This window comes from Puma concolor, chromosome D1 (genome assembly GCF_028749965.1).
Source record: "Puma concolor isolate L17-30 chromosome D1, mPumCon1.1.hap2, whole genome shotgun sequence".
NCBI classification, from domain to species: domain Eukaryota; kingdom Metazoa; phylum Chordata; class Mammalia; order Carnivora; family Felidae; genus Puma; species Puma concolor.
In genome coordinates this window covers 6,047,112-6,063,709 of record NC_141676.1, presented here as the reverse complement: position 1 = coordinate 6,063,709, position 16,598 = coordinate 6,047,112, and the positions used below count along the sequence as shown (strand labels likewise).

Below are 16,598 nucleotides of genomic sequence, written 5' to 3'. Positions count from 1 at the left end.
TGTAGGTTTCTGGAGATTGCCTTTTTTCTTGTAAATCATTAAGACAGTTGCAAACTGATGGAGACTCATGTCCTGACTGGGATCTGTCAGTTAAGGAGGGGGTTAGCTTGTGCTTTGCACTCAGCTTGCCTTTGTTTCTCACATCAAGATCACTTATTTTTGGCTGGACCAAAATTCAGAGGGTTTTTTGTTTGTTTTGTTCTTCCCATACACGTCTTCTGCCTCTGTCACTGAAACACTTGGATTAAGGGATTGTCATAATGAAGGAGTGTGATTTAAGTGACTAGGACTTGGCAGATGCTGATGGTATGTAGACTTCCTTTGAGCAAAGAAAGGTTAAGGAAGGAGGGCACTTAACCTTTTTGAGCACTTCTGATATGCCAGGCTCTATGCTTTGGTACTTCTCATACTTCTTAGTTGACACAGCAGTTCTATTTTATAGGTGATAAAACTGTTCTGTATTACTGAAGGAACTACAGACTTGAGGATTTTCATGTGTAGTTTTAATAGCAAGAGCCCTCCTTCCCCCCCCCCCCATATTTGAGGCCCTTTCCATTTAGATTATCATCAAGGAGATTGTAGAAGGGGGGGGGGGTAATGTTATAAATCCTGTTGGCATGTGCAAGAAATTGGCATTTATGCCCCCAAAATAAACATATGCTAAGTGGCTGAAAATTAGGGGTTTACTTAACCTTATGTTCCTTTGCTTCACAGAAAGTCACATCCTATGGCTACAGAATAAAACATGCCAGAGCCTATTCTTGGGTAATGTTTTCTGTTTGGGTCTGAGTTTTTTCTCATTCTGTGGTGTTTTACCATGTGAACATTGCCTAGTTCCATCTGATTTCTTTGTGATACAATAACAAGCAAGAAGTCTTTTTTCCTCTTAACCCATTCATTGTAAAGTCCATTTCTCTCTATTTCATTCAAACCATCTCTCCCAAGTTGTGCCTTTCGGGATGACAACTGAGTTGGTTTGCTTTTTAAAAATCTGCTTTAGAGTTATTAATTTTAAAATATTACTGCTTTAATTCATTGTTTCTCAGTCTATGCTTATATAAAATTATAACTTTAATGTCCACATGTTCAAGTAACTTCTTAAGCAGTAAAAGTACACCACTGCGAGGGAAGGAGGGGGCACCTGGGTAGCTCAGTCGGTTAAGCGTCCGACTTTGGCTCAGGTCTTGATCTCACAGTTCATGGGTTGAAGTCCCATGTCAGGCTCTGTGCTGACAGCTCAAAGCCTGGAGCCTGCTTTGGATTTTGTCTCCCTCTCTCTGTGCCCCTCCCCCCTCTCGTGCTTTGTCTCTCTATTAAAAATAAATAAATGTTAAAAAAAAATTTTTTAAGTACACTGCTCAGAAATTTACCTTTTGTGTTCTTGTGATTGAAGCTCATCCAGACATCTACAGGTGCCCTGTTAAAATTGAAGCAATTGTAGAAATGAAAATTACTCTCATAAAGGAACATTTTTTCCATAAATTTTTCTACTAATTTGCTCTTTGTCCTGATAAATGCTATTGCAGGGAGAAGGTAGAGCTTTTTTTTTTTTTTTCTCCCCATCTTGCGATTAAAGAACTGAAAGGGAGAAAAAATTGACTTGCTCATATAACATAGTCATTTCTTGGTAGGGCCAAAAATCATCCAGGTCACCAGTCTTCTGGTCCCAAAAGGACCATCAGTGTGATTCAGAGACTCACTATGCAGTTTTTGATTCCATCCAGATCTTTGTTTCTCCTTTCTTCCCCCTTTTCTGTGCAAAATGTGGCCATTTCACTGTTCATTGATACCCTAGTACAGAATAGATTTGGGGAATGGGGGTAGAATAGGACTGTCTTTTGGTGAGCCTCTCTAGTTCTGATTTACATGGAGTTAAGTTTGAAACAGCTGTGAAATATAGGTTGGGGACCATTTGTAGAAAACATTTAAGGCTGTTTCTCCTTTATCTTACAGTGAAGCACAAAATAGAATAATTTAGAAGGTTCAAAAGATTCTTGTTATTATATTATTGTATCATTCTCTATCCACTTATCAAGGAGACAGCTTTATTCTTTAAGATTCAGTCTAATGGAATCAAAGAAAATAATTTCTTGAGAGAATTTATCTGGGCTCAAGTGATATGTCCTCCCTGAAGCTGTAGCACAATCACTCATAATCTTCTTGTATGTAATTTAGTACTTAATTTTGTATGCAGTTACAGTTGTTAGATAATTGTTTGATATACTTAAATCCTGTCTTCTCAACTAGGTTATAAAGTGCCCCAAAACAGAGATTATGCCTTATTTTTCTATGTACCTTATAGCTTCTAGTATAGAGCTAAGTACAGTGAAGATCTATACAGTAAATGGTTGATTGAAATCTTGCTGGGCAAAAAGAAAATCTTTAACCCAGTTCTAGACTCCATCAGTGTTACTCTGACTATCCTTCCTGTGGGTGGTGGCAGTGAGGGTGTTCTCTTCAAGGGCTCCAGTGCCTGCAAAGTAGAAGGGAAATGACTTGGGCACAGGGGATGAGAGTAGAGGCCAGGAGCTCCCTCCCTGTTTAGAATGGCCATTGCCTCACTGCTCTTTTTGGAAGGAAGTCGATCCCCCACATCCCCAAAGGAGATCAAATACAGCCTTAAACAGTGAACAAATAAATAATGGTGATTGCTGATGACAATTCCAAGTGTAGCAGTTATAGCATCTTACCACGTGCCGGGCCTTGTTTTGCCTTCCATTCCCTCAATTAAACCATATTACAATGTTATTAAGTGGGGTACTGTTGTCTTCATTTTATGTGGAAAAATTGAGGCACAGAGGTCACCAAAGGTTACCCAACAAGGAAAGAAAGGAGTGGGATCAGGAAGAGACCAAAATGCAGAAGGAAGAAGCACTTTGAGTAATCAGGGGACTTTGATTTGACATTTCATTGTTTTGTTAATGCTGGACTTCACTAGCATTTACAAATGGAGTCTTTTTTTTTTTTTTTCAACGTTTATTTATTTTTGGGACAGAGAGAGACAGAGCATGAACGGGCGAGGGGCAGAGAGAGAGGGAGACACAGAATCGGAAACAGGCTCCAGGCTCTGAGCCATCAGCCCAGAGCCCGACGCGGGGCTCGAACTCACGGACCGTGAGATTGTGACCTGGTTGAAGTCGGACGCTTAACCGACTGCACCACCCAGGCGCCCCCAAATGGAGTCTTAAAAAATGACAATCAACAAGTCCTATTATCAGTATAAGTTCAAAATGCCTTTGTAGAAGGGAAGATTATTTTTGAGCTGAATAACCTGGAATCCTCCTTTATAAGTCCTTTGGATTTCAGCCATCTTTGTGATATTCTGTTTTACTTTAAAGGCAGATGGTTGACTTCTTTGAGTTCTGGCACATAGAGGTGCATGTTTCTCTATCTGGCCTTTGACCGACATTTCAGAGGTGGACTAGCTGGGGAATCCCAGCCATACATTCCATTTGAAACCTTTGGTTAAAAACTTTTAGCTAGAACTTCACTCTTGTCTCATCACCAGATGAGGAGACAAGTTGGAAGGGAAGTACAGAGGAGTCTTTAGCCAGCTCCCATGTTCCCAAGTTGTACCATGAGACTGGCTTCCAACCCATGGTACCACAGAGGTTCCTAGTGAGCTCTCTGGAATGCAGAAGTCTAGGAATTTGGTTCTTCTAAGGATCATGGAAAGAACCTTTTTTAACTTGTGAGATATCTTCCCTTCCTTTCCTAAGGGTGAGAGTCAGGATTTCTTGATAGGGCATCACTCTTTAAAATGGACTTTGGGAATAATTCATCTGGTTCTCTTAAAAGTATTTGGGAGCTGGTGACTGAGTCCTAACACTTTGGGAATCTGTTCCTGGTATATCACTTAAAAATAGGTTTACTTACATATAACACACACACCCCCACACCCACCCCCCCACCCCCCCACACACCAGTTTATTTCTTCCTCACAAAAAAAAAATAAAAAGGGGTGCCTGGCTGGCTCAGTTGGTAGAGATCAGCTCTTATCTCGGAATTGTGAGCTCAAGCCCCACTTCGGATGTAGAGATTATTTAAAAATAAAAAATTACTTATTTCATTTAGCATAACACTCTCCAGTTCCATCCACGTTGCTGCAAAAGGCCATATTTCATTCTTTCTCATTGCCAAGTAGTATTCCACTGTGTATATAAACCACAATTTCTTTATCCATTCATCAGTTGATAGACATTTAGGCTCTTTCCATAATTTGGCTATTGTTGAAAGTGCAGCTCTAAACGAATAAACTGAGGGTTGATGGGGAGTGGGAGGGAGGGGAGGGTGGGTGATGGGCATTGAGGAGGGCACCTGTTGGAAGGAGCACTGGGTGTTGAATGGAAACCAATCTGACAATAAATTTCATATTAAAAAATAAGTAAACAAATAAAAATTAAAAAATTAAATGACAAATAAAATTTAAAAATCCAGAGATAAACGATCCAGGGTTGATAATAGTAGCTCCTACAGTGTCATCAAAGATCCTGGCTCCTCTCTTTCTTTTTTTTTTTTAATTTTTTTTTTAATGTTTATTTATTTTTGAGACAGAGAGAGACAGAGCATGAACGGGGGAGGGGCAGAGAGAGAGGGAGACACAGAATCGGAAACAGGCTCCAGGCTCTGAGCCATCAGCCCAGAGCCCGACGCGGGGCTCGAACTCACGGACTGCGAGATCGTGACCTGGCTGAAGTCGGACGCTTAACCGACTGCGCCACCCAGGCGCCCCAGTGGCTCCTCTCTTTCTAATTCACATTCCTAGGGCACCTGGGTGGCTGAGTCCGCTAAGCGACTGACTTCGGCTCAGGTCATGATCTCACAGTTCATGAGTTCGAGCCCCGGGTCAGGGTCTGTGCTGACACCTCAGAGCCTGGAGCCTACTTCAGATTCTGTGTCTCCCTCTCTCTCTGCCTCTTCCTCTCTCTCTCTCTCTCTCTCTCTCTCTCTCTCTCTCTCTCTCTCAAAAATAAATAAACATTAAAAAAGAAATCTAATTCACATTCCTCACACATGGCTTGAATTATCAAGGTTCCCTCATGGTCCAAGTTAGCTGCAGGAGCTAGAGCCATCAGCCTACATTGCAGACCAGAAGGAGGAGAAAGAACCTGTTAGGTGAGTGGACTCCCTCTAAAAAATCTTCCCACTCGTCATACCTAATATGTCCACTTATACACAGGCCAGATTTTATGCATGTGTTTTCACCTAACTGCAAAAGAAGCTGAGAAGTGTGGTCTTTTATTTTAGGAAGCAACATGCTTAGCTAAAAATTGGTGCTCTGTTATTAAGTAGGAAGGGGAAAATAGATGTTGGGCAGCCAATTAGCAGACTATAGCACAGTGGATGGAACCTTCCTTTAAAAAAAAAAATCAGCTTTATTGAAGTGTAATTGACATACAATAAACTGCACATATTTAAAGTGTTCAATTTGACAAGTTTTTACATAAATACATACTTGTGAAATCATCACCACAATTAAGGTAATGAACATATCCATCACCCCAAAAGTACCCTTTTGTAATTGTCCCTTTCTGCCCACTCTGGGCTGGGGGTCCCCCAGATCACCACGAGGTTCAAGGATTCCTAAGAGGACTCACAGGATTCAGAACATAGCCGTAGTCACAGCTATGACTTATTTCGGCAAAAGGAATACGAAAGCAAAGTCAGCAAAGAGGAAAGGTACATGGGCAAAGTCTGGAGGAAACCAGGTGCAAGCTTTCAAGAGTTTTCACCCAGTGGAGTCACACAAGATGCACTGAATTGTGACAACACCTAGAGAATACTGTCACCAGGAAAGCTCATTAGAGATTTAGGGCCCAGGTCTTTACTGGGGGCTCGTTGGTTGGGTACCCTCTTCCTAGCACATAGCAAAATTACAGACTCCCAGAAAGGAAAGTTATACCTGTGGCTTGCACTGTATTTCTGTTGGACAAGAAGTTTACTACTCAGGATGCTGGGGGTAGAGCTAGGACTGAGACAGATTTGTGTATTTATATTTTCTGTCTCCAGTTCTTTCCTCCCCTTCTCTTCCAAATTCATTCCAGTTATGCCTTCCTTTTCACTATTCTGTGAAATTGGTCTTGTTACGGTCCGTGTGGCTAAATTGGTCATCCATTCTCAGTCTTTCTCTTGACCCGTCAGCAGCATTTGATACAGCTGACCAGTCTCTCTTGACTTCTAGAATATCCCACTTATTTGGTGTTTCTCCTGCCTCCCTGGTGATCCTTCTTGATCGCTTTGTTACTTCATCATCTTCACCTCTTGGTCCTTAATGTGGAAGTATTCTTGGGCTTGACCCTGGTGCTCTTGTCTTTGTATATGTGCTCAGTCTATGGATCATCTCATCCAGTTTCATTTCTTTATATTCCACCTTTATGCCACAGTTACATATTAATGTTTTCAGCCCAGAGGCAGACTTCTATATCTAACTCGCTGCTCATCATCTCTACTTAGAAATCTAAGAGACCTCTCAAATTTATTTTTTTTTTCCAACGTTTATTTATTTTTGCGACAGAGAGAGACAGAGCATGAACGGGGGAGGGGCAGAGAGAGAGGGAGACACAGAATCGGAAACAGGCTCCAGGCTCTGAGCCATCAGCCCAGAGCCTGAGGCGGGGCTCGAACTCACGGACCGCGAGATCGTGACCTGGCTGAAGTCGGACGCTTAACCGACTGCGCCACCCAGGCGCCCCGAGACCTCTCAAATTTAAAGTGTCCAGTTGATCTTAAATTCCTCAAACCTGCTTTACCCAAAGTTTTACCCATCTCAGTTAATGATAACCGCACCGGGTTATTTCCAGATGTTCAGGCCCCAAACCCAGGAGTTGACCTACATCTTCAATAGTGTATTCAGAATTCAAACCATTTTTTACCACCTCCAGTGCTGCCACCCTGCTACACTACCCTCTGAACTACAAGTAGTCTACTGCTTGCACTCTGGTAGTTGCCTTCTGATTCAACTTTTCCCCCTTCCCCTCTGTTCTCCTTCATTCTATCCTATAGAACAGCTAGAACAATCCTATTAAAATGTACAACAAGCCATGTCTCTCACTTAAAGCCAGTAGCTCCCCAGACTCCCCATTTCTTGCAGAATAAGAGCCAGTCCTTATTATGGTCTACACAGCCCTACATGGCTGGTAAGGCCCCCCACCCACCAAACGTGTATTTGACTTTATCCCACACCACTCTTACCCTTGCTCACTCTGCTTCAGTTCCACTGGCCTCCTCTGTCTCAAACAGACCAGTGTGCTATACCTTAAGACCTTTGCACTTTTTTCCCTTAATGTAGAACTCCTCAGTGAGGTCTACCCTGACCAACTTACTTAAAATTATAACCCTCCTTGCCCTCTGCTTCACACTCACAATCCCCCTTACCTATTTCTGTCTTAACACATACTATGTATGTGTTAGTATCTAACATACTATGAAATTTTTAAAATATCTGTGTTTATTGTTTGTGACTCTTTTCACTAGAATATAAAAATTAAAGTTGTGACACAAATTTTTGTCTGTTTTGTTTACTGATAACGTTACAAATAACTAGAACAGTGCCTGGCTCATTGTAGGCTGATTGGATAAGTGAGAGTAATGTGACAGAACTGTAATTCAGACCTGGCTATGTCTGGCTCTAAAGCCTTCATTCTGGTCTTAAAAAAAAAAAAAAGTATGTGTAGTTTGTATACAGTGGGCTGCATGGGTCTTGGATCTAAAGCTCTGTGGGGTTTTGCATGTGTGTATACCCACGTGGCCACCATGATGTATCAGTTACTCTGAAGGGTTCCCTTGTCTCATGTCCCTTCCCAATGAATGCCTCCACTTGCCTCAGTTACTGTGCTGTCACCTATCACCATGCATTGGTCTTATTGATTCTTGAACTTCATATGGATGGAATCATGTTGTTTGTAGTCTTTTGTGTCTGCCTTCTTTAGACCAACATAGTATAGTGTTTTTGAAATTCCTTCATGTTGTCCCATGTGTCAGTAGCTTGTTCTTTTTTGCCTAGCACATTTGTTTGTCCATTCTTCTGTTGGTAGACATTTTAGTTATTTCTGATTTAGGGCTTTTATGAGTGGAGCTGCTTTGAACATTCCTGTACCTGTCTTTTTGTGGGGTCTGCCTTCATTTTCTTGGGTTCTCTTGGGAGCTCGGCATAGGAATAGTCATATAATTAATGTCAACTGATAAACTACCAAGTGCTTTTCTTGAATGCAGTTGTACAATTTTGCGCTCTCACCAGCCACACAGGGGACTTCGGTTATGCCACATCTTCACCAGCACTTGGAATTATTAGTTTTTATAATTTTAGTGTGAAGTTATTTTCTGCTGTAGAAAAACTGATTGAAACAGGAATGTGATCAGGGAAGGACCCTTTCCTTTTAAGCCTTGGATTCTGTATTTTTACTGCATAAGAAGTACCCAACCAGTAAAACATATGGTAGCAAGAACATCTAGGATCATAATCTAATTCAGCCTCTTATGCATTGCGGCACCTCCAGTCAGAACATCTTGCCAGGCTCAGTCAGGCTTAGTCATCCTTGGAGCTATCTAGGGCTGTTGCAGCCAACTGTGTGTGAGTGTGGTTTAAGCAGAAATGTATCTTATTTCTCCAGAGTTTTTCTGTTATATTAAATGTATGTTGAAAATATTTACTTGTAATTAAAATACTTTCTTCTAACTTTCTAATAAAGTGCCTTGTAGTAACTTAAATTGGGTTCTGGACTAAGATAGGCCTAAGTTTGCATCTTGGCTTGACCACTTTGTGTGAGCTCGGTCAAGTCGCTTAATCCTTCAGGCATCCTTATCTGTAAAATAGGTGGATATATTACCCACCTGTTAGAATTATTATAAGACTTACACGAGATAATGCAGTATATAACAAGTACGTGTTACATGGTGGGTGCCTAATGAGTCATACACATTTTCTTATACTTTGAAGAACTAGAATGCATTTAAGTCCCCACATCCCTTTGAGTCATACCATTAAAAACAAACAAAAAATATCTATTGAACTATTGCCAGTAGTATGGAAATCAGTGTGGTATATCTAGTTTCTAAGCAAACACTGAGAAAATCCAGTCTTGCTATTGCCTTGTTACCTCAGGTACTAAATCATTCTTGGCTTTCTTGTTGACATAGGTGCTGTGGCATAAAGGTTTATTGAGTCAGTAAACACTTGTTGGTCTATGATATGTTTTTCCTTCCTAACAAAATTCTGCTGTATTACCCGACAATTTTTACATGTTATGGAAAAGGAAAGATGGTCCAGAGCCTTATGGGACATGAAAAAGCTGAGGGCAAGGAGTGTAATGTAAGTCATTACTCGTCTTCCCCTCTGGTGTGTATAATCTCCATGAGGCTGAGAACCACATCCCTCTACAATTCCAACGACTAACCTGGTACCCAGAGTACAAGAGATGCTCACTAAATGTATGGAATGTGTAAAAGAGTGAAGAAGGATAACAAGCAGAGGGGAAGAAGTATGTGTCCCAGATTTAGTTCTGTGACTCTTTATATCTTGGATATAGATACATCAGTCAGAAGCTAGAAAATGTTTGCTTTGGAAAGAAACAAAAACTTAACCCATTGAAAGCGTTCATAAATAGCAGCCTTCAATGAGGAACAAAACAGCATATCCAGTCTCTTCCATTTGTTCATCCAGTCATGTTCCCTTTCCTTTCTAGCAGGGCTTGAAGATACATAGTTGAACAACATAGTTCATACGTTTCTTAATAGCCAACTCTGTGGAATATAATAATCCCTTTGATGTTGGCAGAACCAGAGTTCCTTTTGGGCCAGCATGTCTCTGCTCTGAAGGGGAAAGAGAAACATATAATGCTGTGGGTAGGCATTGAGGGGGAGATTTTGGAGGAAAGAGCATGAACCCAGGTGATCCCAGTTTAATGAACCTGAGCATGTTTTAGGAGCGCAGGTGAGGTAGCTCTTGCTCCCAGCACTAGTCAGTGAATGAGGAGGCATTAGGAAGTTAGAACATTTTATCTAACAGATGTTTGCTGAGCAGCTATACTTTGCCAAGCCCTTTGGTAGAAGGCCAGAGGTGTGTGTCACCCAAGGACCTAAAGGAGACTCAGTATGACTGGAGTTTAGAGTATGAGGAAGGAGCGCAGAGAGGTAAGACAGGTAGAAAGCAGGGGCAAGATAGCTGCAGCACGGGAGAGAGAGGAAGCATAAAATGGAGTCTGAGAACTCGTTATGACTCTGGTAAGCAGCATCCTTTGTGTGACTCCCCATTTGTCAGAGCCTCTCCAAGGAAGAGAATGTGCTGGATTTGAACCACTTAAACCAGAAGTAGAAAGGCAGTATCCAAAGTTTCCCTCCCAACTCTTCCTAGAAGACCAGGGTAGGCCTGTTTTGGTAAGGCAAGGTCAAGTCAAATGACAGTTGCTGACTCCAGAGCAAGGGACAGTCCTGTCTCTTTCAGTTAGGGGGAGCTTCCTCATTGGGTGGCACTGAAGATTTTCTGCACACCTCAAGCACAATTCAACTGAAACCCAAATTGTGGCCATTTAAATCATTTTCTGCAAATGGTATCTATTTTGTTTGTGTGGATTATCTCCTTGTTGCTACAGATGTACATCTGTAAATGTTTCAGGTGTGATTGATTAGATGTAAATTAGAAGAGGGACTGGATAAGCAAAACAAACATCTGTACCTGTCCTTGGTCTCCCCTCAGAAATTTCTCCCACGTATTAGGGAAAAAGTGTGTCAGTTTTAGCTTGAGATCAATGAGCATCCACAGAGATTCATGGAATAATACACCTTTTGACACTTGTTTATAAAAGTTAAACAGGAGAGTGCTTTTTTACTAAAGGAGGACGCTGTTTGGCATTCTAACATTCTTTCTTTAGGTAGAGCGGTTTCCCCATCAGATCATCTATCACTTTTCTCCTAAATTCCTTACATTTGACTGGATTGTCTTTCTCAAATTTTTTGTAGGCTGTTCAGCTTGACCCTGAAGAAACTCGTCATGCTAAAAGAAATGGACAAAGATCTTAACTCGGTGGTCATTGCTGTGAAGCTACAGGTAAGTTGAGCAGGATTGTTTGTTCAGGGTCCAAGGAAGCTGGATAACTTTATGCCTGCTGTTGGGACTTGAGAAATACTGATGAGGGTCTGCCTCTCCCTTCCTCCCCTCCCCTCCCCTCCCCTCCCCTCCCCTCCCCTCCCCTCCCCTCCCCTTCCTCCTTTCCTTTCCCCTTTTCCCTTTCTTTTCCTTTTCCCCTTCCTTCCTTCCTTCCTTCCTTCCTTCCTTCCTTCCTTCCTTCCCTCCCTCCCTCCCTCCTTCCCTCCCTCCCTCCCTCCCTCCCTCCCTCCCTCCCTCCCTCCCTCCCTCAGCCAAGCAAGGAGCAGGAGTATAAGATGACTGAGCTCATGAGACTTAAGGAGTCCCAGTTCTGTCTCTTAGTTAAACCACTCAGTTTCTTTAAACTTTAGTGTCTTTGTCTGAAGATTTAAAACGGTTCTTCCTGCCTTGCATATCTAACAGGATTAGTATGAAGATCAAGTGATACAGATGCTAAAGTGTTGGATAAATGATTCAGAAATTGCTGTGGTGGCCAGTGTTTGTTTCGAGGTTTTCTATAGGGTAGAAGAAATTTATAGATTATTGTTTCAAATTTGGCAATTAGAAACTTACTGAACATTTTAGCTTCTGGGCAATCCACCCATTTATTCCTTATACTCACTCAGTATCTTAAAGGGACCCAAAATATTTCACAAACATTCGTACTCTAAGCATTCCCAAAGTTCAGGAAAGAAGGGAGAAACTGAACTACAGGAAGGTTAAGGAATTTACCTGTTGCCAGCTCATTACCAGGTAGCAGAAGTGGTACCAGAAACTAAAGAGCAGGTAATTTATGTAGTCATTAAACTCCACTACCAGGCCTTCCTTAACTGGTAAGTCCTTCCTAAGGATGACTCCCTAGAGTTTACTGAGATTCTAGAGTCATTAAATAATGATTGGATCCTTTAGCTTAAGAATGGTGTATTTAGTGAATTCTTACTGGTTGGAAAGTAGTGAACTGTATGGTAACTCCTACTAACCAGCACATTTTATTAGCTAGATCACCTATTATGAGCAGTCTATTGTTCTAATAGTGGCCTCATTAAAATCCACATCTGTGGCGCTCCCAGTATGTGTCCCATACACTGAGATCCTCAGCTCGCTTTCTGAGATAAATACATTATCTTAATTTAGTCCTCAAAACTTAAAGTATTTTAATTACTCTTTATGAATGCCTGCATGTCCCACTTTATATTTTGATTTCCTGTTCATCTTTGTGCATGTAATTCCTCCCAATTCTGTGAAACATTCCCAGGCATCCTGAGTTGAAAAAACAAGTACACGGCAACGATGTGCAAGTGGAGACTTACAGCGTCTTTTCTTTCTGTCCTGATTTTATACCCATTTCTAGGTCATGGGCAGGGTTCCAGTTTTCAGGAACCATTGCCTTTGCTAAAAGCTGTTGCTTTCTAGTACAAACACTGTTGGTATGGTTTTGAAAGTTCCCTGCTGCTTTTGCCATCCCCACAGTCAAATGCCTTTGCCAAAAGAAATAATGTCCTTTATTTCCTGATTAAATATTTAACATTCTGTAAAATTTAAAATTATACCCAGAAACTATAAATATCCTGAATTTTTTATTGCTTTACTTCCAAGCAGCTGAAAGTAATTACAGATGTTATCATTTATCCAGTGGCTTGTTTATTCATTTATTCATTCATTTAATACATATTTACTGAGCACCTATTATATGCAAAGCATTGCTCTAGGCACAGGGGATACAGCAGTGAGGGGATAAAACAGAAATGGGAAACATGCATAAAGCACTTCTGCTCATGGTGAAGTATGCAGTTGTCTTGAACAAACACTTGTGCAATTGAGTTGTGAATTAAAATAGTTGCTTTTGTAATGAAATAGCATTTTTATGTGAAAGAAGGGCTTACAGACAAACTGGTTATTCAGACTCGGCTACTTGGAAGACATTTTCTTGAAAATGAACAACCTATCACTTAAAGGGAAACAACTGAGAATATTTTTGGCCAATGATAAATAAAATTTGATCTTTCATGTGAAAATTAGAATTTTGGAAAATGTGTCAGTATAAGCCTGACAGCTTCCCAGTTCTTAAGGACTTTACTGAAGAGATCAGTGGTCATAGTAATGGCAGTGGTTTTCTCAGTTGTATAGTAAAATGTGTAGAAAGGTTTGCCTGATTCAGTGAACCCGTGTTTTCCAAATGACCAGTGCATGAGGTTACAAAATCATGCTGGGTAAAAGATCTGTTCAAAGAACAAAATAGACCAATGGATTGGGTTTTGTTTTTAACATTTTATTTTGAAATAATTTTAAATTTGCAGGAGAGATGCGGAGATAATATATAGAGTTTCTGTATTCCCCTCACCCACCTTCTCCCAATGTTAACATCTTTCTTAACCATGGTACCTTTATCAAAACTAAGAAATTATCATTGGTACAATACTATTAACTAAATTAAAGACTTTATTCAGATTTCTCAGTTTTGCCACTGATGTCCTTTTTCTGTTAATTGGATTTTAATATGTAACAGTGCTATAAAAAGTCTCCTCCTTTTTTTTTTAACTTTGTATCTCTTTGAGTGTGGATTTTTTTCATATACCCAACCAAAACAATATTTTGCAACAAATTGAATACAGAAGCAGGTAGGAGAATCCAACTATTAGCCAGACATTAAAGAGATTTGCAGAGGGGCGCCTGGGTAGCTCAGTCGGTTGAGCGTCCAACTTCAGCTCAGGTCACGATCTCGCGGTCCGTGAGTTCGAGCCCTGCGTCAGGCTCTGGGCTGATGGCTCAGAGCCTGGAGCCTGCTTCCGATTCTGTGTCTCCCTCTCTCTCTGCTCCTCCCCCATTCATGCTCTGTCTCTCTCTGTCCCCAAAATAAATAAACATTAAAAACATTTTTTTTTAAGAGATTTGCAGAAATGTAAAAGAATGCTATCTCCTTCATACTGCTGTTGGAAATGTAAAATCATGCAGCCACCTTAAAAATAGTCTGGCAGTTCCTGAAAAGGTGTGACATAGAGTCATAAGGTGGCCCAGCAATTCTACTCCTAGATATTACCCAAGGGAAATGAAAACATGTCTACATAAAACTGCACATAAATGTTCATTGGCAGCATTTATTCATAATAGCTAAAAATTGGAAACAAACCAAGTCCATTGACTGACGAATGGATAAGTGAAAGGTGGTATATCCATGCTACAACATGGATGAAGCTTGAAAACATTGTGCTAATAAATGAAAGAAGCCAGTCACAAAAGACCACATGTCGTATGATTCCATTTATATGAAATGTCCATGATAGGTAGGTACATTGATAGAGTCAGAAAGTAAATTAGTGGTTGCCTGGGGTTGGGGGTAGAGGGGGAGAAGATTAGTAGGGTGACAGCTAAAGAGTATCGGGTTTCTTTTTGGGGTGATGAAAATGCTGTAGAACTTATTGTAATGTTTGCACAACTCTGACTATACTAAAAGCTGTTGAAATGTACACTTTAAATGGGTGAATTGTATAGTATTTGAATTCTATCCCAATAAAATTGTTTAAAAAAAACATGCCATCTTCTTACTAAATTGTTTTTGTTTTGGAAAAGACATTTTTCATTAAAAAATGTTCTTATGTAAACATGTGAAAGGTTTATTATTTTTAAGTGAATTAATACATATTTTTATTATATTTTTAAAATTTATTATTTATTTGAGAGAAAGAGAGCATGAGCAGGAGGGGCAGAGGGAGAGAGAGAGAGAATCCAAGCATGCCCCTGCGCTGTTAGTGTGAGCCTGATGCAGGGCTTGAACTCATGAACCAAGAGGTCATACCTGAGCTGAAACCAAGAGTCGGACACTTAACCAGCTGAACCACCCAAGCACCCCTATACATATTTTTAAATGTCTCAGTTTAGATTCCTAATATGGTAAATACTGATAGTTGTACCTACATAAACAAAAGCTACTTGGGTGTATAATTTTTGTGTGTGGGGCTTGATCTCATGGTTCGTGAGTTCGTGACCTAAGCCGAAACCAAGGGTCCCAACTCTTTATAAATTTTTTTTAATGTTGATTTATTATTGAGAGAGAGACACAGAGCATGAGCAGGGGAAGAGCAGAGATGGGGGGAGACACAGAATCTGAAGCAGGCTTCAGGCTCTGAGCTGTCAGCAGAGAGCCCGATGCAGGGCTCGAACCCATAAACTGCGACATCATGACCTGAGCCGAAGTCGGACCCTTAACCAACTGAGCCACCCAGGTGCCCCTCTACCTATTTTCTCAAAATATTACTACAGGACTCTTAAAATTTTAGGTGACCATTCATGAATAATTTTGCATTTAAAAAGGAAACATTTAAAACACTAGGAACCCAGGTTCCTGGGTGGCTCAGTTCGTTGAGTGTCCGACTTGATTTCGGCTCCCGTCATGATCCCATGGTTGTGGTATCGAGCCCCACATCAGGTTCTGCACTGAGCGTGGAGCCTGCTTAAGATTCTTTCTCTCTCTCCCTCTGCCCCTCTCCCCCACTCACACACACTCTCTCTCAAATAAAAAATTAAAAAACACCAGGAACCTAATTTTTAATGCAGTAATAATACTCATTAATGGGTATTTTTATGCACTATAAGTAATGATATTGTAGTATCAGATATAAATTGTCTTGCTTCTATACTGCAAATGAAGATGTACTGTTATATAGCTTAAAGATGATATGTAAAGGTACTAAAGATAATTCTGAAATTGGACCCAGGTAGGTAGTGCCCTAGGCCCTGGAAGAAGCAAGTACTGTGGCCCATGAAGAGCAAATCTTTGGAGAAGGATGAGAAAGATGAGAAGAGTAGTGCACCTGCTTTGAAAGCACCAGTGCTCACTGTGATCCCGGGACTGCCCTGTACTCTATGTCCTGTTACCTGCACACACAGATTGGTTTTAACAGGTTTGCAATTCAGATAATGCAATTGGGATAGAAAGTTTTACAAGTATTTATAGCACATATTTGGATAGTGAGAGTTCAAATAATAAGGGCTGTTGCTATTGGAAGGAGATATGTCCTGTGGGGAAATAAATAAGATAAAGGGATCTAGCATGCCAGAGGTGAGAGAAGTTAGGGTGGTCAGGGTAGGCCTCATTGAGACATGACATTTATGCAAAGACTTTGAAGGTGAAAGGAGGGAGCCATGCAATATCTGGAGAAAGAGCATTCTAGGCAGAGGGAAAAGGCAAAGCAAAGCCCTAAGGCAGGAATGTTTCTGACAGAACCAAGAGGAAGGAAGTGGTGGCCAGTGAGGCTGGAGAGGAACAAAAGCAGAAGGAGGTGAGGTCAAAGAAGTAAGGCGTAGTGGGGGTGCTTGGGTGGCTCAGTCAGTTAAGCGTCCAACTTCAGCTCAGGTCATGATCTCAAGGTTCGTGAATTCGAGCCCTGCATCGGGCTCTCTGCAATCAGCATGGAGCCCACATCGGATCCTCTCTTTCTCTTCCCCTCCACCACTTGTGTTCTCTCTCTCTCTCTCTCTCTCTCTCTCAAAAATAAATAAACATTTAAAAAAAAAAAGAAGT

The 16,598-nt window shown here is 40.9% G+C and overlaps 1 protein-coding gene across 2 annotated transcripts in view; it reads left to right on the top strand.

Annotated features, from left to right (window-relative positions):
- PACS1 (phosphofurin acidic cluster sorting protein 1) overlaps positions 1-16,598 on the top strand; it is a 155,645-nt gene that overhangs the window by 102,371 nt on the left and 36,676 nt on the right. For both annotated transcript variants that reach the window (XM_025915710.2, XM_086676846.1), the window contains exon 2: positions 10,954-11,041. In XM_025915710.2, the coding sequence (XP_025771495.1) occupies positions 10,954-11,041 (88 nt within the window). The remainder of the gene's footprint in view (positions 1-10,953; positions 11,042-16,598) is intronic.